Consider the following 25,567-nt stretch of genomic DNA (forward strand, 5'->3'; position numbering starts at 1 on the left):
TTTCCCTGATAAATCTATGTTGAAATCAGCAGGAGGAGAGTTAGTAACGTCAGCTGTTAGCAGCCGGTGGGCAGCACAGTCCTGCTTGGATAAATAACGGAGCTACTAACGTTAACAGAGGTTCAATTCACTTATTATTATGAGACGTTTACGGTCTGCTCAGCAAAATGACCATTGGGCGAAGGTAAATTACAACGTCATCATGATATGTTCAAATGTAATCTCGTAAAATTCAGTTTTTGGCGAGAAATTTGAATAAATCCAGTTGTTTGAAGTAGATGTTTTCACATCAATATAAAATAGATATTAGAGAGAGAATTAGGGCCTGTTTAACTTCATAACAACTTACCAAGATTTGTTTTAATCAAAGCAAATATTTAAATAATCATAATCATTTGAATCTGTGTTTTTATGCAAATAACCACTATAGATAACAATAACAAAGTACAGTACAGTAATGTATACAGTACTGCCCTCCCCCTAAAAATAGGGCTTCCCCGGAAGCCACGGTGTAATTCCAACACTGTAATTTACCATGCATATAATGTTTTTTATGTAAAATATATCGAACATTGAATGACTTCAGATCTAAAAATGTATTCCTTCATTTAGCGCAGAGATTTCATAAGTGGCAGATAAAATTTCTGAGTGGCAGACAAAAAAAAATACTTGTCTGCCAAAGCGGCAGGAAGTGAAAAAAGTACATTTCAGACCCTGCCTATCAGTTGATTCATGTTTTCAGTCTGTAGTGTTCAATGCGTAGTATTACACGTTGGTGTCACGTTCACGCAGTTCCGACCACACACACCCCTGTTGAGACATGTAAAAACAGAAATCAGCCGTCGACAGTGTGGAGAGGTTTATTTCATTGTTCCTGACCGCCACAGATGCAGGTATTACAGATCATCTTTGGTGGTCATGAATGATTCATAGAACTGTAGTTTTATACATAACTCTTGTGAGGAGTTGGAATATGAAAAGAGATGAAGAAATGAAGTCCATGCTACTGTTGTTCAAGCTTCAATGGGTGTTGAGTTGCTCTTTAACAAACTGCTCTGTAGTAGGGGAATAATGCTACGTTCAAACTACGAGCGACAGAAGCAACAAAACAGCCAAGTGTGGCAGCTACAGAGTCGACTCTCGTTAACCGATTATTAACCGACAAGATTAGTGCGTCGCATGCAGCGGTGCGCCAGCTGCAGTGTATGAGACTTGTAGTGTCGCGGACATGCAGTAACTTTCCCAGTAAAAGTCTCCACCGCACATTTAGTTTAGTTTAGTTTAGCAGGTTGTCAGCTGTGTGTCTGCCCGGCGTAACTTTAACGAGGGTCCGACAGCGTGTGTATTTGTGCTACGATAGCAGCTGTCGCATTACCGGTGGCTTTGTGCTCTCCGTCACCACACACATAGCCCGTCAGCGCGGCGAGACTTTAACGAGTGTCCGACAGACCGCGCGTGTGCGACCGGCGGCGGTGAGTGTGGGGTTGTCGGCGGCGTTATAGCTGTGAACGTAGCAGCGTGTGTACAGTTCATTTGTCGTTGAATAAATGCTACAACTCCTCCGCTCCGCACCGCTCGAGCTAGCTCGAGCCAACTTCCTGTAGCTTGCAACTCCGGCTCCGCCTCTTAAGGTGGGCTGTTAAGGTGGACCAGCTTTTCTTCTTAAAGAGACGAGCCGCTCCTCTGAGCCGCTCAGCTTTTTAATTAATTATTAATATTTATTTTAACCGTTTTAACCGATAGCGTTAATCGGTTAAAATGCTTAGTGTCGGTTAACGGTTAAACGGTTAATTATTAACATCCCTAGTTGAGACCAGCTCAGCTTTATTTGTAGCGCGCCACGTCGTCCCACAGCGACAAGTGTCGGGGCGTCAGCTTCGTGTCACCGGCTTCCATTGAAAATGACCTGTAGCCTTGTTGCTGTGTCGCTCACAGTGTGAACACAGCGCAAGACCCACACCTGGACTTTAACCATGTCAGCATGATCAGTCTCTCCATCCGCACCGTTCACACCTGAGAACTACGGGAGTAAAAAACACTTAACATAATTGTTGTCTCAACTCATTTTAAAATAGACTCTCAGAATATGTCAAATATCACATGTTGCATTGCTATATACGTTGTGTTTATCAATGAATGTGTAGCCCTATAGATGTACATGCCCTTTCCCTTTTCCCTGAAATAATGGTCTTTATCACTCTTCCTCTCAGTGACAGCTCTGCTCTTCAAAATGGAGGAGGCCAATATCGCCAGCAGAGCGAAAGCACAAGAGTTCATTCACGCAACCAGCCAGGTCAGAGAGGTCTTAAGCTATCATTCTAATCAGTCTTCATCTGAAATGAGTCGTGTTATGTTATTAAGCGGCACTTTAGGAGCAGTAGAAAAATAATGTCTTTAATCTGTCTGTTTTACATTGTTGAAAAAAAAGCACCGGCAGGTTTCAGAAACACTGGCTGTGCTTCCATGCTAGTGGTGTAATGGTGATACATTACTTGTTCTGGTGAGTCGCTGATTATCCAGCTAAGTAATTGCTCTGCTGTGCAGCTAATGGTATTTTTAAAACCCTATTTGCATTTAGATATTTGTATTGTTGTTTTTTCCTTTTTTCAGATTTTTAAAAAATATTCTGATATTTACACATACAATGAACAGGGGTCAGATAACCCTGGTCCAACCCTGGTCATTGGTGTGAAATGAAAGAGGTAATGGAAATGGACGCGGAGCGATGTCCAGTCTGACTGTGCCATCACTTTGTCTCACGTCTCATGCAGATCCTCTCACAGGCCAATCAGAGCCAGTCCCAGCAGCTCGCCCCTCCCTCCTCATCCTCCTCCTCACAGATCCCTCCTCCTCCCTCTCTCCCTCCGCCTTCTGGTCTGAGCCCGGCCCAGTTCATCCTCCACGGCTCCCTTCCGTTGGTCGGCTGCACCAAAACCCCACCCTCTCTCCTGCACCCCTCCATGGGTGGTGGATGTGCGCAGACCCCGCCCTCCATCATGCCCGGGGGCCTGTCGGGATATTCCGGGAGCTCTGGTGACACCGGATGGGACAACGAGAGCAAAGACCCCGATAAGGTAAAGTTGAGGTTCAGATCAGGACAGTTTGTTCTCTCTTATGTAACACATCCCACTCTGGTCTACCCAGGGGTCAGTCTACAATGTAATCTTGGTACTTACTTAAATAACATGCAGATATTCATACAGTTTCATACATTCGTTACAGAAGCTGTAACTGCAGCTATTTTCATATTCAAGTATTTGACTGATTTAGTATTTGGATAAGAAGTAAAAGTAAACATGGGACAAATAAAGTAGGCCCGGGTTTTTTAAAGACACAGAATAGTAACACAGGATATCAGCATGACTGGCTACAAAGTTTATAAACCTTCATCTGTCAACTTAGGTGTAATGCCCGGTTCAGACTACACGATATCGGCCCGATTACAGCCCGACACGGCCGTCGTAGGGTGTCGACTCGGATCGGGAACGATAAATGAGTGTTGTGTGCGACAATCGATCGTTTTATCTCGTGTAGCGCGTCATAGTACACGACAACCGACACCGCGTCTGGGACGGCTCACGACGACTCACGTTTTCCCGACAGAAGTCTAGCATGTTTGATTTTTTTTTTTTTGCCTTTCACGACGTGTGCCGTCACGGCCGTGAAATTTGACCGGCTGAGCACAGAAGCACATGGCTACTTATTATGCAGAATGATGTCATCGGACCTGACAGTAGGATATTCAATCTAGGTTGTGTCGGAGTAAAAAAACACCTGCGTCTATGCGCACGGAGCATCCCGTTGTGCGCCGGCTTCGCTTCTCCCTGTGAATTTTATTTTTACTGTTTTCCCCCGGAGCCTCGTGGGCCCCTTTACATGGTCGGGCCAGGGGGGGGGGGTGCGGGCTTGAGCCCCGGTAAGCCCGTATATATTAGGACGGCGGTGACGGGAGAGTGTGTATTGTCGGAATAGGGGATCGACGTGTAGTCCGTCGTGTCGCGGCCAAGTCACGATAAGAATTTACGACTCTCAGTCGTGTAATCTGACATAGTGACCATGGTAACCGTCAAAAATACTGTTTAGTCTGATCCTGGCATAAAGGAAAAAGGGGAGCTCAGCACTATTTCTTCACCCTGGCCTCAGCGCACTCTGATGAACTTCAACCAGTCCTGACCTCAAACATACTTGTATTGATTTGGAAGAACTCTAATTTTGCTGGTATTTTATCATTTTATTCTCCTCCACACTTCATACACAATCATTCCTTTATTTCTTTAGTTATTATTTATCTGGTATACTGTCAATTCTCAATTACAAGTAACCAAATGATAAATTGCTCATAATGTAACAATCAGTGAAGGAAACAGTACGTCTGACTGAGAACTCGGAGCAGCAGATTGATGGAATTAGTGCTTCGGAAACGTACATAAATCTAAACTTCTAAAGAGTTCAGGTGAATGTGGAGGAAGTGTTGAGTTTGCATTAACTGGGGAACAGGGGACATTAGAAATAAGGGACTGTCTCTATACAAGCCTGGTGTAAATAAAGGTCTCTCTGTCACTATACGGATAAAATGTTGTTTTATTATTATTATACCATTAATTAACATGTCTGTTACCTGAATTGCCCAGTACCTGAAAAAGCTGCACACCCAGGAGAGGGCAGTGGAGGAGGTGAAGCTCGCCATCAAACCTTACTATCAACGCAAAGACATCAACAAGGACGACTACAAAGACATCCTCAGGAAAGCGGTGCATAAGGTCAGCCTCCTCCGCACACACGTCGATGGACACGTAGCATAGCAGAACATGGATTAGTTAAATCAGTGTGTGTACCTCGATACACATCTTAATGTAGTTCACAACAGGGTTAGGTTACTACACGGAGTCTGAGAGATGCTTGAAAACAACAAGTCAAGCTGGCTGATAACTAGGGGTGTAACGATTCATCTACTACGTCGATGTATCGATTTTTATTCCTACGATCCAACTACATCGATAGGTACTCGGCAAGTTGTCCTTCACGGGGGACGTATATCGATCCAAAATCGATTTGCAAGGTAAGTAATCGATTGTATGGATAATAAGGATTTGCACATTGTATTTAGGCACGACAAGCGTTAAATGGATGTGTATTTTAAAACTTTTAATAGTGAAGAAATGTTAAACGTTACTCAGGTTCGCTCTCCCCGTGTATAACGTCATCAACATGCACCAGCTTGCCAGCTGTTTTTTCATTCAAAGAAAATGACTTTCCTTTCCCGGTTATGTTATCAATGTGAACACAGCATCAGCCTCACGTATCCAGCCGGAGAGCACACGGTCCGCGAGGCAAATTATCACGACGGGAGTAAAGTAAAAAAACAAAACAGAAATTCAACCAACGTTTAGTTTTAAAATATTTTTCTGTATGTTTTCATGTATGAAAAGTCCCCAAATGAACACTGTAGGTGGACTACTTGATTACTATCAGTAGGTTATTTAAACAGTGTTTGTGTAGGAATGATTCTGTCCCAAGCTGTTTGATCACTATCAGCGGTTGATCTCTGTATTATTGCTCTACCGTTTATATTGAAAATGAGGACAGAAGCAGCAGGTTAAACCACTGTTCACTTAACTTGCATAGAAGTTGGTTTATTATATTTCTTGTTAAATATTGCACTATCTTGAGAACTGAATCAGCGGGTCCTGCAGTTGCACTTTTTATTATTTTCTAATAAAAGCTGTATGTATTTGCCATTAATCGTTGTTTACTTGTTTATATCCATAATTAATTTATCTCTGATTCCCTTCAAGAAAAACATTGTGGAATCCTGACCTGCTCTGTCCAGTATCAAATATTTATTTCAGTCACACTGATTGAATCTTTGGCAATAAAAAGTTAATGTATCGATTTCAAGTCATCGGATCGCTCTAGATGAGCCAAATATCGTCCTTGAATCATATCGTATCGCCCTAGATGAGCCAAATATTGTCCTTGTATCATATCGTATCGTATCGTATCGTATCGCATCGCTGAGCCAGATATCGTCCTAGAATGGTATCGGAACCATGGAAAGTGATACGTATCGCATCGTTGTAAAAGCGTATCGTTACACCCTTACTGTTAAAGCAGCGATAGCATCTATTCCTACAATGAAACTACATCAACAAAATCTAAATTAATGTCTTTGGATTGAAACAGGGCTATTTAATCACACTGTGTCCAATGCCTCAGATCTGCCACAGCCGCACTGGGGAAATCAACCCGGTCAAAGTCAGCAACCTCGTAAAGCTGTACGTCCAGCGCTACAAATACTTCCGGAAACACGGACGCAGAATGGACGACGAAGAGAGGGACGACAGGGAGCCGGGGCTGTATTCTTCTGCCTGATAGGAGACTTTAAAAAGCCCCCCCTCACCACCGCCTTCTGCTCAAGATGTGGGCCATCCACTGATTGTTTTTGTCTCATTTTCTTTTTTTATTGTTTTCATAGCCCACCTTGTCTATGCTTTTTATGTGATTTAATGGAAGCCTCTCTCCTTCTCTCTCTATGATCTCACTGTAAATATGTCTCACATAGAAAAATGTATCATGTCTACGATGTTCAGGAAGCGGCTGCTATCATGCAACACCCGCGTGATCTAATACAGTCCAGTACACCGACCCCTGCAATAAATCCTGCCTTTGTGAAGCTTATAGTTTTTAGATTTTGTTTGACCGTGTCCATGAGAAAGCCTCGCAGAGGTGGCACTGATTGCAGGGCTTTGATTATTTCAATAGCATTGGATTAGGTGTTCATGCTACTCTGTCTGCCCATCACTATGTGTATCAAATATCCAAGCCGAGGGGCGATGTAATACCCGGTTCATTACACCAAAATATGTTGTACAATAATGCAAGGACACTACACCACGTTTCCCCTCCCTCCCTCTCCGCATCTGTCTTTGCAAGACAGTATGATGGTTCAAATACATCGACGCCTCTCAGTTGAAGTTCTTTGAATTCCGCCGTCTGTTTTGTGTGTGCATGTGTTACTGAGGTTGAGAAAGTTGCTAAATCTCTTTATTAAAAGACTTGACCAACAAAATAGAACTGTTGCTTGTACGCAATAGAATGACCTTCTTCATTTAGTCTGTTTTCTGTATTTGCATTACATGTCCTCCTCCAGGACTTATTGGATAAAACTACTTGGTAAATAACCAACATTGGTATAGAAACCTCTGGACGTAGCACAGTTACAGATCGACCAATTAAAGGTCCCATATCATGCTCATTTTCAGGTTCATACTTGTATTTTGGGTTTCTACTAGAAAATGTTTACATGCTGTAATGTTCACAAAAAAAACTTTAAAGGGACTGTTTGTAACTTTTTAAGCGTATAAATGTACCGGGTCGGGACACATGCGCGCTCGCATAAGCGCGCTCATGTGTGGCCGGAGCCTCGTCTTCGCTGCCTGCTTGCCTTCACTCAGACGCCACGCGCGTTCTTGATGTCTCGCTCAACCTCTAGACGTGAACGCTCGCTCACTCCACACTGCAGAAGAGTTAGTTTAGCTCTGAGAATATCTAGTGAATGTACAGGGGACGTTTGTGCAGAAATAACTGCTACAGCTCCTCCAGACCAACAGAGGTGTCCCGTGTCTTGTGAAGTGACGGGGCTCCGCAGAGAGAAACGTTATTGTGTCGACCGGTTGCCGGTGTCTCCGTGCTCACTCCGGCTGCGGGCGGAGACGAGATGTTCCTCGCTGCATGGCAGGAGAAGCAAACACTAGGATCGGCATTGATTCATGGAGAGACCTTCGTCTGGTCAGCTAACATTACTGCTAAGCAGCTGAAATATAGAGTGATATTGTGCTTTTAGCTGACGTGTGTCGCCTCACTGTTGAGCGATGCTCGTTCAGGTATATTTAGAGCGAGCAAACGCGAGCCCGACGCTGACTGTCGTTGATTTCACGGCTACAGGTGTCGCTGTTAACAAGACGTTTCTGAAAGTTACAAATAGTCCCTTTAAAAGACGTGAAAATCTCACTTTTTACAGTATGGGACATTTAAGATGTGATAAGCCTTTAATGATCCCCAGAGGGAAAGGGGCAGAGCGGGAAATTGAGGTGTTGCAGCAGCACAGAACAGAAATAACAGACAAATCGGAAATAAAAATACAAAAAGAACTAGATGTATATAAAATAAAAACAATTGAATAAAAATATTTAATGGCAATTAAACTACAAATTAAAAGGCAAGCAGTACCCATACTAGTGTTGTACTTAAACTAGTGCAGTGCCGTCTCAAGTAATGATATAAAGGTGTGATTAGCTACAAAGTACAGTATATATAAGAATAAAATACCATTTTCTGTAATGTACACCTAAATTATATATAATATGGTTAAGTAATACTTGTCAGTGTTAATATAGAAATATGATATAGTAGGCCTACGTAATGTCATAAAATAGTGTCACATTAACATAGTATAGGATATAAATAGAAGGTGAAATGTATGTTTAAAAGTCCCATATTGTAAAAAGTCATATTTTCAGGTCTTGTATATTATAAAGCAGGTTTAAGTGCTGTATAAGTACTGTTAAACTATCAAAACGCTCAATATACAGAGAAATACACAGCCCGTATTCAGAAATTGCGTTTGAAACAAGCTGTTAGGATTTCTTTCAATTTGTGATGTCACAAATATACAATATTTAGACCCTCACGCGGTTTTAAACGTAAACATCTAAATGTGTCCCAGTTTATTTCCTGTTAGAGTGTATGTAAATAACATCAGCTGACAGGAAGTAAACATGGACCCAAACTGTTGCCTAGCAACGCAATTCAATTGCAATTTCGTTGAAATGCACTAAAACGGAGCGTTTCAGACAGAGGGTGAATACAGCTATATTCAAGCAGACAGTATGAGGAAAATAAAGTTTTTTTTTAAACATTACAGCATGTAAACATGTTCTAGTAGAAACATAAAATACAAGTATGAACCTGAAAATGCTCATGAAAATGAGCACGATATGGGACCTTTAAGGCAGATAAAGGCTTCAAAATTCACAAGTGGGATATTTACTGACGTATTTTATGTCTTAGAATGTTAAAATCTCTTAAGCCTGTGATAACCACAGACCTTATTTCAGGCATCTAACTAAAAACCCATTAAAAAAAACTCATCGACTTCCAGACGAGGGAACCAGAAGTGCTAAAATGCTAACTCGTTTCCGGGTTTTAGGAAAGGCCTATTGAAGGAGGCTTGGTCACGTGTCATCAACGCGTCATATCTTTGGGGGTACAATAACACATGCGCAGTAAATTCTGGTCTGCACTCGCCAAAATTGAGCCAATACTCGCAACGCACGACCGCAGCTTCAGATACACTGCGCATGTGTTATACCTCATACCCCAAGACCCGTGTCCCTCCGTGTCCCAGCCTCCTTCAATAGGCCTTGGGTTTTAGGACTTATTTCTGCACCACTCTCTATCACTTGTCTTCAGATCAGCCAATAGCAAAATGCAATTGCAATAGCCATGTTTCAACCAGTAGAGGTCAGCATATTTATAACAAAAATGTAGAATTCAAAAACGTAGCACTAAAATGTCTATGTACTAAATACCCATAGACATTGGTTTGCAGCTGAAACAAATGGTTTGGGGGTTTAGTTACAATTTAAAAAGCCACAATAGTCCAGAATCAGCCATCATTGGTACACACACGCAAGCAAAAAACATGCCATTTTTTATCCCTTAAAGCTTCAGTAGGCAGTATATTTTTGGTATCATTGGACAAAAATTCCATAATAACCTTTCAGCATATTGTAATTCAAGTGTTGTGAGAGAAAACTAGACTTCTGCTCCTCCTCATGGCTCTGTTTTCAGACTTTAGAACATCTAGCCCGTGACGGGAAACTTTGACCAATCACAGGTCATTTCATTGAGAGAGCGTTCCTATTGGCTGTGCTCCGGTCATGTGACCGGAACTTGGTGTTCCTTCACCAGATTTTACAATGGCGGCAGCGTCACAAACTTTCTAATTTTCCAGCTAAACCGTGCACTACAAGATGATTCTGAAAACATCTGAGGAGAGAAATAGGCATTAATGTAACATAATATTGATTCATATTTGATCAGCGCTGTCTAGTTTGACCGTTTGGTCGGAGTTCACGAGTGATTGACAGCCGGCTCTTATAGACAGCAGATGGACAGCAGACCTCAGATCAGCTCTTACTGCTTGTTTTCCTCCGGTCTCTGAAATCTTGCAGATGCCGTTAGGAGCCCTGGAGGACACAGAGGAACATTATTTTTTTCCAGATTACCTGTTTCATGTACTACTGTCAGGATATAGCGACCATTTTATAAAAATAACTTCTTTTAATCATATTTGCTCCAATCTCGCCTACTGCTACTTTAATATGTGTGTCCCCCCGATGTTGAAACAAAACCTACCCACAACTGTACCCATGCCACATTCTCATTATGGGCTGAGCCCTCCTAAAGGTCTGATCCTAGAATCACTCCTGCTACAAAAGTAGTGCTGCACAGTTCCAAGAACAATTCACAGGAAGAAGTAAAAGACATAAAGATAGGACAAAAACAAACATAGAAATAAACACATAACTATGATGTATGCAAGTAAGTGAAAAATGCAACCTTTCTGAACAGTAGTCACACTATATAGAGGACGGATATGATGTCACTTGTGTTACCGAGCGGCATAATCTGAGTGGTTGTATAACGTTAGACATTTTCCCCTCAAGTTCAACTGATGCGTATTACCAAGAATTACTTGGAATGAGAACTAAAGATGTAATGCTAGATTATATTTCATAAACGTATATAACAGCTGTAGGCTCTGTGATGCAGAGAGAGAAAGTCACATCCTCCCCGCTACACTTGAATCTTGGGTTCAAATCCACAAAGCAAACTAGTCCAACGTGCTCTCCTGGTGCGGTTTTACGACATCTCTCGCCCATTTCCGGCATCCCGCCATTTTGAATCGCAGCAGAGCAGCGCGTTCACATTCAACTGTTTGGTCTCCTCACACACGGCCTGCACATCCGGAGCGTCACCGCCTTGAACGCACTGCTTTGTCGACTTCTGCCAGAGTTAAGTCGGTCCAGGAGACCTGCATACATCGTCCGCTTCTTCCTCTGGTTCATGGTCTGACATTTGGTGAAGACAGCGGAGGAGAGCAGGTAAGAGCCCTGAACCCTGAACCCAGAACCCTGAACCCGGACCACAGGCTGCTGGCGAGCACAGTTAGCACAGTTAGCTCTATGGCTAACGCAGAAGGCTCCACGCAAGACTCAACGCCACACCGTGGAGACGATATCATCTCATAACTCTCTGAGCTATCTATACTGGTCACGCTGTGTGTGTATAAAGTAACGGTGCGTGTTCGTGTTACGTAACGTCCTACATTGTGGTCACATGCTCGGTGTGGACGTCGTCCTGGTGAAGACAACAGTTAGCTCATCCAGCTAACGTTAGCTGTCTCGCTAGCTCCGCTCTTCGTGTTGCTCTGCCGTTCACTGGTAGAAACGTGTCTGGATGTTCCTAATAGTGCTGGTTCTGTATGTTATTGGTCCTGTAGGTGAAAGATGACGCAGTTTTTACCCCCGAACCTGCTGGCCCTCTTTGCACCGCGGGACCCCATCCCCTTCCTGCCTCAGCTGGAGAAGCTGCCCCACGAGAAACATCACAACCAGCCCTACAGCGGCATCGCGCCCTTCATCAGGCATTTCGAGGTAAATATTTCATGTTTATGTAATATTTGTATGCTCTGATTTATGTACATATAGTTCCTCAATACCTCGTTTACCGTCCCCTTTACAGACATGCCCACTTTATGATAATCACATGCAGTTTGGGGCAAAAAACATGCCGTTTTTAATCACTTAATGTGTCCCCCCCCAATGTTGAAACAAGACCTGTAGACGCCCTACTATACACATGTCACATTCTCATTATGGGCTGAGCCCCCTAAAGGTCTGATCCTAGAATCACTCCTGCTACAAAAGTAGTGATGCACAGTTCCAAGAACAATTCACAGGAAGAAGTAAAAGACATAAAGCTAAGAACAAGGACAACAAAGCTGAACAAACGTAGAAATAAACACATAACTATTATGTAAACAAGTAGGTGAAAAAGGCAACCTTTCTGAACAGTAGTCACACTATATGGAGGATGGAAATGCTAAATTATATTTTAAACACCTCTAGGCTGTATGATGCAGAGAGAAAGTCATATTTTCCACGCTACACTTGAATACCGTCACCATGCTTTGTTTTATCTTCACTCTGTGATCAGGATCCTAGAGATGCCCCTCCACCAACAAGAGCAGAGACACGTGATGAGCGGCTGGAGAGAAAGGTATGATATGAGATGAGATGAAGGGGCCATGACTGGTGCTCAGTAAAAGGAGCGTTTCAAGACTCTTCCCGGTCTGTGAAGATGCTAGTTCAGGCTTGGGATGCTACACAAGCTTGTGTACGAGACACCATTGTCAATTTTTCTATAAGCAGGGTCTGAAATGAACTTGTGTCACTTCCTCCCGCTGTGGCAGACAAGTATTTTTTATTTGTCTGCCACTCAGAAATTTTATCTACCACTTTTGAAATCTCTGCGCTAAATGAAGGAATAACATTTTAGATCTGAAGTCATTCAATGTTTGATATATTTGACATAAAAAAACATTATATACACGGTAAATTACAGTGTTGGAATTACACCGTAGCTTCTGGGGAGCCCTAATTTTGGGGGGAGGGAGGTACTGTACACTGTGCTGTACTTATTGTTATCTATAGTGGTTATTTGCATAAAAACACAATTTAAATTATTATTTAAATATTTACTTTGATTAAAACAAATCTTGGTACTTTGTTAGGAATTTAAACAGGTCATAATTTTCTCTATCTATTTTATATTGATGTGAAAACATCTCCTTCAAACAACTGGATTTATTCAAGTTTCCCGCTAAAAACTTAATTTTACGAGATTATATTTGAACACGCCATGATAACGTTGTAATTTACCTTTGCCCAATGGTCATTTTGCTGAGCAGAGCTTGAACGTCTCATAATATTAACTGAATGGCACCTCCATTAATGTTAGTAGCTCCACTATTTATCCAGTCAGGACTGTGCTGCCCACCGGCTGCTAACAGCTAATGTTACTAACACTATCCTGCTGATTTAAACACAGATCTGTTTTTTACAGTGTCGCGTTATCAGGGAAAAATAGGGTGCGTCCCCTCAGGTTTAGTAGTGCCATGCTTTTGAGCGCTTTTTTCTTCTTCTCCGCCTTGACTCCAGTCGAAAACAAACTGAAACATGATACAGCGTACCTATGCGTCATTGTGCAGCGTAACTACGGGAAAGCATCAATAAGAGGAATCGATACTCGCAGAGGCAAAAGATGCTAAGAAAGCGGACAACTACGGTTCTCTATTCCCATCCCCAGCATTTTCCCTGCCTGCCAACATGACGGGTGCCCTGATGATTTCACCCGAAACTGCCAACAATTTTCCCGCATTTGGCGGGTGGCGGGTGCTAATTTCAGACCCTGTCTATACGACTGCGTACCTAGTGCTATAAACCAAATGGGTAAAAAATGCAACAGTCCGTTATTGATTAAATAGTAAAACCGGCTGGTTTATACTGTATGTTGGTGATGCAACCATTACTCCAGGAGCATAGCCAAAGTAATTGCAGTTTAACTGACAGTGAAAGCATAAACAGTTGTATGAAGTCCTCTTCAAATGTCTTGTTTTGTCCACAACTCAAAGAGATTCAGTTTACTGTCAGAGGAGTAAAGAAACCAGAAAATATTTAGAATTTAAACTATTGTCTTAAAAAAATTACTCAAACTGATTAATCAGGTATCAAAATAGTTGATTATTAACTTAATAGTTGACAACTCTTCAATTCATCGTTGCAGCTCTGCTTTCAACGATGCAATGTAGTAACTTACATGCAGCCAGCTTTCATTTTTCAGATTTAAGTTATTTGTATGTGATCATCTGTAAACAAACGGGAAATTTGAGAATCTTTGTTTTGTGAACGAGCGAAATACATAATCTGAAACTCATAAAGTTGTTCAAGTGAAACCAGTGCAGACGGTATGATTTTACACAGAGCATCAAGATCAGGGCTGCAACTAACGGCTATTTGGATAATCGATTAATCCGTCGATCGTTACTTTGATTAATCGATTAGTTATCAGATAAAAAGATAAAAGCTCCATTTTATTATTATCAGTATTTTATTAAAAAAAAAAATGTATTCCTCGTCTTCTTGTACAATGCTCTTTTGCTACAGTACAGTAAAAAATAAAATAAATGGACATTGGGGATGCAGTCATGCACTGAGAATACAAATGTAATGACTATATATTTGATCAGATATTGCTGTTGTAAAGAAATCAGTCGTGGAATGTAACTGTAAATATATTTACTCAAGTGCTGTAAGTACAATTTTGAGGTACTTGTACTTTATTTGAGTGTTTCCATTTCTGTTATTTTCTACTCCAGTACATCTCAGAGGGAAATATTGTACTTATTTACTGCACTACATTTATTTGACAGCTTTAGTTGCTTTGAAGATTCAGGTCATTAATAAAGCATATAAATCAACAAATACATTATGATGTATTATTATAGATTAAACTACCCAGCAGTATATAAAGTAATTTAAATGAGCTCCACCTTTACCAGTAGGGACGTAACGGTACACAAAATTCACAGTTCGATACGTTCTCTGTACAATAGGGAAAACAAAGGAAATGCAGAAAATAACTTTTTTTTATTATTATTTTGAAATTGTTAAAGGTCCCATATTATAAAAAGTGACATTTTCATGGCTTTTATATTATAAAGCAGGTTGAAGTTCTATATAAATACTTTGAAAGTATCGAAACACTTAATCCACAGAGAAATACACACAGCCCTGACAAGCCGTCAGGATTTCTGTCCATTTGTGATGTCACAAATCTACAATATTTAGAACATTTCAAAGTTTAAAAGTAAACATTCTAAATGTGTCCCAGTTTATTTCCCTTTGCAGTGTATGTGAATGACATCAGCTGACAGGAAGTAAACATGGAGCGTTTCAGACAGAGGGTAAATACAGGTATATTCAGGCAGGTTTTTTTAAACAATAAAGTATGTAAACATGTTCTAGTAGAAACCCTAAATACAAATATGAATCTGAAAATGAGCATGATATGTCTCCTTTAACAACCAACAGTTGCTCATTGGTCATAATTCCCACTTTAACAGTTAATTCACTCTAATACTGACAGCTGGTCAGATTATTACGCTGGTTGTAGGAGAGTTTTGAACCTCGTGCCACGGTTCGCTTTATTATAGTAGTGTACACTGAGTGTATATGAAAGCTGCATTTTTCCAGCGGTCCATGGAGCTGCACACAGACTGGGACAGTGATCCCAAGCGAGCATTGAGTGATTGTTGAGAATTGACCATTTCCTGCTAATCTTTTGCTTTTGTAGAGGCGAGAGAAGATCGAGAGGAGGCAAACAGTAGTGGAGACAGAACTCAAGCTTTGTAAGTTTTCACAGTGACACACTTGGCAAGCTCTTTTTATTGGCTCACACTAATCCTGCTTTCCTATTTGCATTATGTCAGGGGACCCCCATAACGACCCCAATGCACAAGGGGATGCCTTCAAGACATTGTTTGTTGCACGAGTGGTGAGTATGCTGAAACAAATGACTGTGTGATTTTAAGTGTTCTTGAAGCAAGTCTGTAGATTAAGCAAAAATTTCTATTTGTTGTTGTCTAATGGTATTCTGTCTTTGTTGTAGAACTATGATACTACAGAGTCCAAGCTTCGTCGTGAGTTTGAGGTCTATGGCCCCATCAAACGGGTAAGTTTAGCTACTGTTTCTCACTTGTCTAGACCTGTTTACAGTAAATGTTCAAAGAACACTTTAATTACATCCTATATATGTGTCCCTGCAAGCCTACACCTTGAAATCCATTCAGATTATATCTAAATCTGTTAGGCCTACAGGATTTGTTTTGGATAAAAAGTCTTTAAGTTGCCACTATTTGTGCCAGTGTCATGTTCAGAACTTGTTCTGATACCTCAGGGACACCTGAAACATTTAGAGATATGTCAGTGGCACATCCACTTTTGCACACTGTATTCTTAATTTATTTTGTTATGCAATGTCGGTGTAATGGAAATTCCAAATTGTTATCAATAGGGATGCACCGATACAAGTATCGGGTCCGATACAAGTATCGGGTCCGATACTGTGCTCATGGACTCTCAAAACTCTCCGATACCACGTTGCGGTGGTGCGCCCGACCCCGCTGGGCCGGGATCCCATCTCAGCCGGCACGCCGGCCCTCACTTTTCATTGCTCCACGGGGTTTTGCTTGCACCCTCTGACTTGCGCGTGCGTTAGACCCCTTGGTCCGTGTGGGTTGCCGAACATCGGCACAGACCCTTGGCGCCTTTTACGTAGGCCGAGTCCTGATCTGGCGGCACTACGCGGTCGGGGCGCAATGAGGACAGTCCGCCCCGGAGCAGGGGGCTGTCCCCGGCGCGGAGAGGGGTCGCAGCGAGCCCTTTGTCCATGGTGCGGCGACGTCCAGGCGGGGAGCGTTGTAAAGCTGCGGCAGCGAGCCACCTTCGCCCCGAGCCTTTCCAAGCCAACCTAGAGCCGGTCGCGGTGCACCGCCTCGTAAGCGGGACTCCCCGGTCTGCCGTGTGTCGCTCACACCCTCCAGCTGGCTGTTAACGAGGGTCTTTTGGCACAGAGAAGTACTCTTATCGGTACTCGGTATCGGCGAGTACCGAAATTTAAGTACTTGGTGGTATCGGTGCATCCCTAGATGTCAGCAAATATTGCCCCAAGGAACGGTGCAAATGGTCACGTCACAAAAATAATTATTCTGTCATTATGTTTGTGCTCAGTCATTGTAAAAATGTAACTGCTTGTACAGTGTAGCACAACTGACCTGCAGTAAATGGAGCATTGGGTTGTTATTTATTTATATATATATACTGTGTGTGTGTGTGTGTGTGTGTGTATATGTATATATATCTAGATATATATCTAGATATAGATATATCTATAGATATATACACAAACACACACAGCTGATGTGGTGTGTAAATGTATTGGGGTGTGGACTAGCAGGTTTGTTTGTGTAATGATGAATTCCACAGCCAACCAATATCTCCATGCATTTTGTTTGTTACAGATTTACATAGTCTACAACAAGAGGACGGGGAAGCCTCGGGGCTATGCATTCATTGAGTATGAGCATGAACGGGACATGCACTGTGAGTACCAATGTAGACCTCTGAGTCCAAAACCGTTCTGTATATATCACATGTTCATGAAGACTGATCTCTGACATGCAGGGTTGGTTCTTCAGTTGAACCCCCTGTCCTATATTGTATATGCATATTTATGTAATGATACTGGGTGGGGACATTCTCTAACCCTTTAGGAAGGCGACTACTACCTAACGACAAAATAGATAGTTTGTGCAATCAGAGTACTTTTTAAAGTACACATATTCTACAATTTGCATGTTGAAGTCTGGTGGTTGTGTGAAATGTGTGTCTGTGTTTGACGCGTGTCATCAGTTGACTAATAGTCTGGTTGAGGAGGGGGAACCACTTCATTCAGTGGGGCATCCTGGGAAAAGTGGGAGGACCAAGAGGTAGAGCTGTGTCTTTTCATCTGTGAACCTGAACATCTTTTGCCTGTCAAAGGGCACATTGTCTTTTTAACTGTTAGGCGTTGTAGCTCTGTGGAAGAGCAGCTCTCCTGGGTGGACTGTGATGGTAAGCACAAAGGTCAGGCTGGTCACCAAGCATTGAATGGGGTTATGTATCAAGGACTGTATGGAAACCCTGCTTTTGTAGGACCCTAGGTATTGAGCTTGTTTGTCAAAGTTTTTTTTATTGGTGGTCTTCAACCCTGGTCATGGTGAGATTAGTTCAATTCACCACAGTAGTGAGATAATTTTAAGCCGGCGGTGATGCCACGGTGAATAACAGAGTACTGTCCCATTAGACAAGCGAATGGTGCCATCTTAACACAATGACACCATTCTGGGATTTATCAGTGTGATCGGCTCTTCAAGACCAGAGTTGCTGAATCACAGCACACGTGTAGTCATAGTTGGGGGGGGTGAACTGAGGGGGGATGTGGGGGCTAAACAGTATATTAACTGTGTGTTGTTCTCATTGCCACTGCAGCCGCCAATCTGTGATGGCTATTGGCCAGAGCTGGCTGGCAGATGATGATGGTTATGATACATCTACACCCTACTACCACAGCTCAGTATATGGTTGGTATAATGGGTTTGTATGATGGGTAAGATTTCTTTCCACCCTCCATCTCCTACATAGGGAAGAGGAGCTACGTTCAATGGGTAAAGCGTCTTTCTTTGCAAGCCCTGAAGAGCTTTCAGTGCAATAACTACTACTTGGATCTTAGGCTTTGACCATTGAACGCACCCCTGACCACTAGTGTATTAAATGTTGCCCAATGATTCTGCCCTTTATGTCAAAGCCTCCTCATGTTATTTAGGGCTCATGCTTCGCAATAACTTAGCTGTATGGAGGGGCACAACGTCGGTGAACAAGAAAGAGAAATCCAATGTGTTGTTCCACAGCTGTCAGACCCACCACCTTCTGGTGGAGGTAGTTGTGATTAATGCTGTGTAGATTGACTGAATATGTAGCAGCTTTTTAGAATCCCAGTGACGCAATTTTCAGTCTTTCTTGTTGCGTAGCAATACATTTCAGTAATGTGTAAAAATAGGTCAGCAGGGAAGGCATTAGTCTAGGCGTGCGAGCGCTGCGCCCCTCGTAGTTTCACCAGGTAGATCAGCTGTTCCAGGAGCAGAGCATATCGTCATTCAAATCCGACCTGGGTATGCGACGGTTTTCGAAAAATCTACTAGTTCCCAGTGATTATTGAATGTTTGCTTGGAATGCAAATCCCCATCAGCAATATGCCTGCCGCGACATAGTTGCATCCCACACACATCAGCTACTGGTTCACATTAAAAAAACATCAGAAATATACTAGCGGAGGTAATTTCCAAATAGAGGTGTTAGTCGTTTGCTTTGACATAACCACCATGGTTAGAAAGTAGAGCATGTATTTAATGAGTGGACGTATTTTACCAGCGGCTAAAAAGTTAGTATAGCAAAAACCCTCCAGGTGCAGCACCGTTGAGCTCTCAGGATAGTCTATTTATGTACGGTACTCGCACGTGCGGAACAGAAATTCTAGAGTACCTGGATAATTTTTGCAGTGCACCAGTTGTTGTCAGCTCAGCTGTAGAATGCTAGTTGGTTTTAGTCCAGTTAGACCTAGCCGGGGTTAATCAAGCTCAGTGGGCCATGCTTTGTGTCAAACTGTACGCCGACGATGTTCAACTGAAAATCTGGTTTATCTGTGGATACACTTGAAACATTTAATGTACGGCTGCATGACTGTGCCTGCCCTGTATGTACGAGCAAAAGCTGCAGCTAAGGAATTATAGGACTGCATTCTGCAATTACTTTTCCGTAATATATATATAAATAGTTAAAATATCAGTGCTAATTAAAAAGGCACCTCAAGATGTAAATAATGGAAGCTGAGCTTTTCTGTGACTCCCTTCCCCAAACTGCCTATTTTTCTGAGTAAACCTCTGTGAGCCTGGCAGGGTTGTAGAGCCCAATTGACTCAATAAAGTTCACAACCCCATTAAATCTATCTAAATGTTATGATACTGTCCAAAACCAATAGGTCTGAGCTGGCTTTAATAGAAATGGCAGATGAGGGCAATCTTCTTGGTAATTCTGCTAAAATGGGCTATTCATACATTATTTATTCACTACATAACATAAGGTAGATACTAATTAATGTAGCCTTACATATTAATTCATAACAATAGTAAGGTCAAGATTCTTATAGAAAAGTTTCAGTTTATGTACATGTCAGTAAATAAGTTTAAAAACACTGGACTATTGATATTTCAGGCCACTTTAGATCCAACACATGCCAGTTTGTCCGTGAACATGACTTGATTGAATTCTTAGTATAAAAAAGAAAAGAAAAAAAGGGCGGTTGTGATAAGGCAACTCCTGTAAGGAAGGTAGCACCGTTTTTTGTTTTTGTCTGTTTTTTTTTGTTTTTTTTCAGTTGGTCAGTTTGGTAGGACTGGTGGGGGTTTGGTAAGGCCCTATCATTGGATGGATGTGAACACAGGAAGTGGATGGGGTTCTGGTAAGGCCCCCTGATAGAGGTTTTGTGATGGTATGTGTACTCTGGTGCTGGGGGATTTTTGGTAAGGCCTTAAGACTGGGGCAGAGACTTTGATAAGGCCCATGAGTGAGGGATTATGGTAAGACCTTCAAGTGTATAGTTTGAGTGAGGGAGTCTGGTAAGGCCCTCTGACTGTTTATGTGAGGATTTGGTAAGGCCCTCAGTCTGTCTGCTGTAAATTGATGGGTTTCGGTAAGGCCCTCTTCTTGGACGTTAAAAGTTGTATCCTCAGGGATCATCACTACATCAGACCAGTGTAGCAGCCAGAATGAGCTGCCTGGATTTCGCCAAGTCCACCTTCCATTATACAAGACTAATGTGTAGTATAACGGGATGAGGGATGATGACAAAGTCTGAATATATGCCAAAATGCTGGAGACCCCTTTGTTGCTCGTGTTTATCTCTCATGAAGCTTGCAAATGCCATACCATAATATTTGATTTGAAAATCCAATTCTGCCAATAGTACATGATCAATTTGATCTGCCTGACCAGTGACATACTGTTGTGTGTGCGCACAATCACTAATTTATTCTCAAGCATTAGTAAATATTAAAGGTCAAAATCGAGTGTCTGGACTTACGATAGATTTCAGTTGTTCAGAAACTTGAAACGCATTGCAGTGTGCGCGCCTGGCGTGTTCGAATTTCAAAGAAATGACATTTCACCTGTAAGAAAAAAATCTGATATTTGTCACAGGTGAATACAACACATACAGTTATGGTAATCACAGTGCTTTTAATTGCAGATGACTACAATATCAACTTTCCCAGCAGATTGAGTTAAATATAACAAATATATAATACAGAGCTGACGTACGTGCTAACTGGCTGTCGGCTGTAGTCTTTGCGGTGTGTTCAATTGCAACCTTTTGGCAAAGACGAAGGCGACGTCAGGCGACTCAACAGTTGGCCTTCGTCGCCGCTAGTCCTTTGATGTTGGGTTGGTGTGTCTGAGCCTTAAAACAACCTGGACGACTTAAAATGGCTACATTGTACTGTTGTTTAATGCAGACAAGAACTGAAAGCTGGGTATTTAAATGATGCAGTTAAAAGTGTAACATATCAATCACTCATCGGGTGGAAGGAAGTCTGCTCCCATTATCCTTCGGCTTTTACCCAGAGAGCAGCCATCTCGGCCTCGCCTGCTCCTGGTCAGTATAATAATGCACTGTTTGTTTCCTTGGCCACATTGATGCAGTCGTATTCCTATCTCACCTCTTGTCTTCCCTCTCCCCATTCCTCTTCTCCAGCCGCCTACAAGCATGCAGATGGGAAGAAGATTGACGGTAGACGGGTGCTGGTGGACGTGGAACGAGGACGCACCGTAAAAGGATGGCATCCTCGCAGGCTAGGTTAGTAGTTAACAACTCTGATTCGGTCTCTGTGGGATTAGAATGTGTGATTGGCTCTCCTTGTTGCTCACATTGCGTCACAGGATAAAAATATAAATATGTTCAAGCATGCTTAGACCGCCCACGTGAACAGCACGTGGCGGCTGCGTGATTCACGCGTCGGGTGTTCAGACCTGCTGCGTTTCTGCTGCGTTTCTGTTGCTGCTGCTGTCAGCTCTTTTCTTTATACATATAGTTTGCCTTTCATAATGGCCATTTCATTATAAATGTCATGTATATTTATTTTAGACAGAGAAAGGTTAAGAAACGTGTGGTAATTTGTAAATAATAGTAACAATCGACAAATAAAACCCCGTACTATATTCATTCATGGAGCTCTGCAAGTCACTGCATGTTCTACAACACTGTCCTGCAAATATTTCAGAATAAAAGCCTTGCGTTACCACATAAAGGAATTCTGTTCCCAGGAAAAGAAAACGCTTGAGGGCTTTTATTTTGAAATGAAAGCAGGAAGTGTTGATTTAAAAATAAATCTTTACTTTTTTTTCTATGTCCGTAACATATTCTACAGATGTCTAGACATCGAGACTGTAGTTATGTTGCTGGTATGATGTGAATATACAATCAATAGATCACCTTCACTGTCTGTTGTTGCTGTGAACCGCGCGGCTCCCGTCAAAAATAGGCGAGACGCGTGTCTCACGCAGGCTGTGTGGCTGCTCTAACCTGTTAACAAGGACACCGAAATAAAAAACAACAGGTAACGCAGCCGCCACATGCTGCTCTTGCGGCCGGTCTGTCCTGGGCTAAAGTGTTGAGATGGGTGAACAAAGTAGTCACCATTATAATGTATAGTAAACTTCTGCCTCAATGGGGTGTAAACCGCTGTCTTTGTGTCTGTTAACCCTTCAAATTTGACACCCAGGTTAGTATTTTATCTTAGCTGTAGCAACACAGCCACGCCAATGCAGTGCCATCGTCTTTCTGAACACAACCTCATTGCAGGTCAAAAGGGTGGATACGTCCCCTTCAGTCACTAGTGTTGAGTCTCTTGAGTCTGAGCGTCCACACTTGACACATATTTGACTTTGTCTTGCTTGTTTTTCTTATCTAGGTGGTGGATTGGGTGGCACTAGGAGAGGTGGAGCCGATGTCAACATCAAGCACTCTGGCCGAGATGATGCATCACGTTATGATGATCGCCCCCTGGGAGTAGTGTGAGTACTTTCAGCGAAGATCAGTCGTTTTGGTGTAAAATTTGAGTACCGCTGTGTATAACGGTCTTCACTTTCTGTTCTGACTGCTCACAGTGATCGGGAGCGCGGAGAGCGGGGAGAGCGGGCTGAGCGCGGAGAGCGCGGAGAACGGAGGGAGCGCAGCCGGGAGCGCGAACGGGACAACACCAACAACAAGGACAGAGAGCGCCGAAGGTCCCGATCCCGCGAACGGCGCCGACGCACTCGTTCCCGAGAGAGGGAGAGGCCGATTGGGGTAGGAGAGGACGGTGGCGGCGTTGGCGGTGGCGGGGGCGGTGGTAGCGGCGGCGGTGGTAGTGGTGGCGGCGGCGGCGGTGGTGGTAGTAGCCGGCGTCGAGAGCGAGAGAAGGACCGCGGGGGGGGCAGCGGGAGGAGACAGCAGGAGTAGGGAGAGGAGTCGAGAACGGAAGAAAAGGAGCAGGAGCCGGGATCGCAAGAGAGACAGGGAGAGAGGCAAGGGGCTGGACGGGGAGGAGGTCAGCCAGGGAGACGGGGCCCCCGAAGGCGGGGAGCGGATGCTGGAGGAGAACGAGGGAGAAGTGGGTGAAGGAGGCGTGGAGGAGCGTAGAGACAGGGACAGAGAAAGGGATAGGGACCGCAGGCGCAGCCACAGGGACAGAGACAGGCGCAGGGGAGACCGGGACAGAGACAGGGAGCACAAGAGGGAGCGGGGGGAGAGAGACAGGGGGGAACGCAGAGAGGAGCGCCACGGTTCCCTACGAGACGACATGGGCCCCCAAGATGACATGGGCAACGAGGACGAGGGAGGTGCGCCGCCGCACATGGAAGAGTACAGTCAGGACGGGATGATAGACCAGCAGTCGGTGCCATCGGCTGACGGCTACGTCTCCAGCGAGAACGGCTACAAGATGGAGGCACCAGGTGATGAGTACTGAGATATGGCCCCTCTCCCAGCAGACCCCCCTCTCGTAAATAAGTTGTTTCATACTATACTTTAACTTTTTACCAAGGCACAGGAAGCCTAAATGATGTCGGAGCTTCTTCAGTAGCTTTTCCTCCTATTTGTCAAGAATCTTTTGAAATATTCCACTTAATATCGTTGCACGCACAGTTGATGCATAGAAACTGATTTGATCTCACTAAAGTTGCAGCTGTCCTTGCATTGCCCAACTAATCCGTGCCACTAGATGTTCTCAGATTACCTTAACGGTCTTTTTTTTTTTCTTCTTTTTTCACTCGGCTTGGGATGAACTGTAAAACACAAGCTCTATTCGTTTTAGATGGGTACATTGTGTCGTCTTTTACTTCCAGATTCATAAAGCAGTTAGATTGTATGCGCATTTGGAACCAAGTGACAAATTTCTCCTCGATGTATGTGAAATTGAAGGAAACGTAGTGTTGTGTGACAATTGAGGGCTGTTCCGTTTATTCATTCTGGAATAAAGTTTTTTTTTTTAATTATATCTGCTGTCATTTTAATAAAGATGTGGCTTAAAGACAGAGCTCCTCCATATTGTATCCTCCTGACTACACAACTTGTGACTGTTTTCTTTTTTCTAATCTTTAAAGGTACTATATGTAACTTTTAGAAAGTCTTTATTATTAATGACACCGCTGTTAAGTGAACTGCAGTCAGCATCCTGTTGATCGCACTACGTAGGCACAAGCGATCATCCCGGCATCGGCCAAAACAGTGACGTAAATTGCAATCAAATATCACCGTTACTATCTGTAACGTCCAATCTCCATGATACTGTCCAGCTTGCCATTTGCAAATTACTTCATCAGCCAACAGTACGAAGCAGAACTGTCTCGAGTCCTTTACATCGAAATCAGTCCACAGGCTTTTATAGGCAACCGAGAAAATCGGGGAAGGTCTCTATTTTTAAGTTACATTACACTCTGTCCACACAATGGCAATACAAAGCGATTAATACATGCAAATTGTTACATATAGTACCTTTTTAAGGTAACCATTCTTCACCATGCAGTACAAACAGACAGAGCTGTTGTTTAAATTTATTTTTCATCAGTTAAAGGTCCCATATCGTGCTCATTTTCAGGTTCATACTTGTGTTTCTACTAGAACATATTTACATGCTGTAATGTTAAAGAAAAACTTTATTTTCCTCATACTGTCTGTCTGAATACACCTGTATTTACCCTCAGTCTGAAACACTCCGTTTTAGTGCATTTCAACAGAATTGCATTGCTAGGCAACAGTTTGGGTCCATGTTTACTTCCTGTCAGCTGATGTTATTCACATACACTACAACAGGAAATAAACTGGGACACATTTAGAATGTTTATGTTTAAAACCTTGTAATGGTCTAAATATTATATATTAGTGACATCACAAATGGACAGAAATCCTAACGGCTTATTTCAAAATGCACAATTTCTGAATACGGGCTGTGTATTTTTCCTTATATTGAGCGTTTTGATAGTGTAACAGGATTTATATCGCACTTAAACCTGCTTTATAATATAAAAGACATGAAAATCTCACTTTTTTACAATGAGGGACCTTTAAGTTGTTCATTCTGTTGTAATTGGTAATGCAACATTAGCAGCAAACCAAGTGTGAAGAATTTGCTGTTTATTGCACAAAGAGTTTATTCCGCCAATCCTAATACCCACCTTGATATGTAAATGTGTATTAATACATGACTTGTAGTATCTGCGCAGTAGGAGCGAGTCCCTTTAAACAAGATGCT

The 25,567-nt window shown here is 42.6% G+C and overlaps 2 protein-coding genes and 1 long non-coding RNA gene across 4 annotated transcripts in view; 2 read left to right on the forward strand and 1 right to left on the reverse strand.

Moving 5' to 3' along the window:
- LOC119502272 overlaps nucleotides 1-2,016 on the reverse strand; it is a 17,249-nt gene extending 15,233 nt beyond the window's left edge. The window contains exon 1 of the long non-coding RNA XR_005210035.1: nucleotides 2,005-2,016. This is a non-coding gene — a long non-coding RNA (uncharacterized LOC119502272). The remainder of the gene's footprint in view (nucleotides 1-2,004) is intronic.
- The window catches only part of scaf1 (SR-related CTD-associated factor 1), a 27,176-nt gene extending 6,961 nt beyond the window's left edge, over nucleotides 1-20,215 (forward strand). The window contains exons 3-6 of one of the 2 annotated variants that reach the window (XM_037793063.1): nucleotides 2,211-2,293; nucleotides 2,772-3,074; nucleotides 4,632-4,760; nucleotides 6,217-7,093. In XM_037793063.1, the coding sequence (XP_037648991.1) occupies nucleotides 2,211-2,293; nucleotides 2,772-3,074; nucleotides 4,632-4,760; nucleotides 6,217-6,372 (671 nt within the window). In that variant the 3' untranslated portion in view covers nucleotides 6,373-7,093. Of the gene's footprint in view, nucleotides 1-2,210; nucleotides 2,294-2,723; nucleotides 2,728-2,771; nucleotides 3,075-4,631; nucleotides 4,761-6,216; nucleotides 7,094-19,557 lie in introns of those variants that run through there. The other variant, XM_037793064.1, reaches the window with a different exon arrangement.
- Nucleotides 10,925-24,377, forward strand: LOC119502265 (U1 small nuclear ribonucleoprotein 70 kDa-like). Its single transcript, XM_037793135.1, is given in 12 exon segments — nucleotides 10,925-11,168; nucleotides 11,567-11,720; nucleotides 12,283-12,345; nucleotides 15,481-15,535; nucleotides 15,617-15,681; nucleotides 15,796-15,858; nucleotides 17,207-17,288; nucleotides 21,532-21,633; nucleotides 22,748-22,850; nucleotides 22,944-23,146; nucleotides 23,213-23,244; nucleotides 23,246-24,377. Coding segments are annotated over 11 exon segments (1,455 nt in total). The 5' UTR covers nucleotides 10,925-11,168; nucleotides 11,567-11,573; the 3' UTR covers nucleotides 23,786-24,377.
- Nucleotides 24,378-25,567: the final 1,190 nt, after the last annotated feature.

The sequence above is a fragment of the Sebastes umbrosus genome, chromosome 14 (assembly GCF_015220745.1).
Source record: "Sebastes umbrosus isolate fSebUmb1 chromosome 14, fSebUmb1.pri, whole genome shotgun sequence".
Classification (NCBI taxonomy): domain Eukaryota; kingdom Metazoa; phylum Chordata; class Actinopteri; order Perciformes; family Sebastidae; genus Sebastes; species Sebastes umbrosus.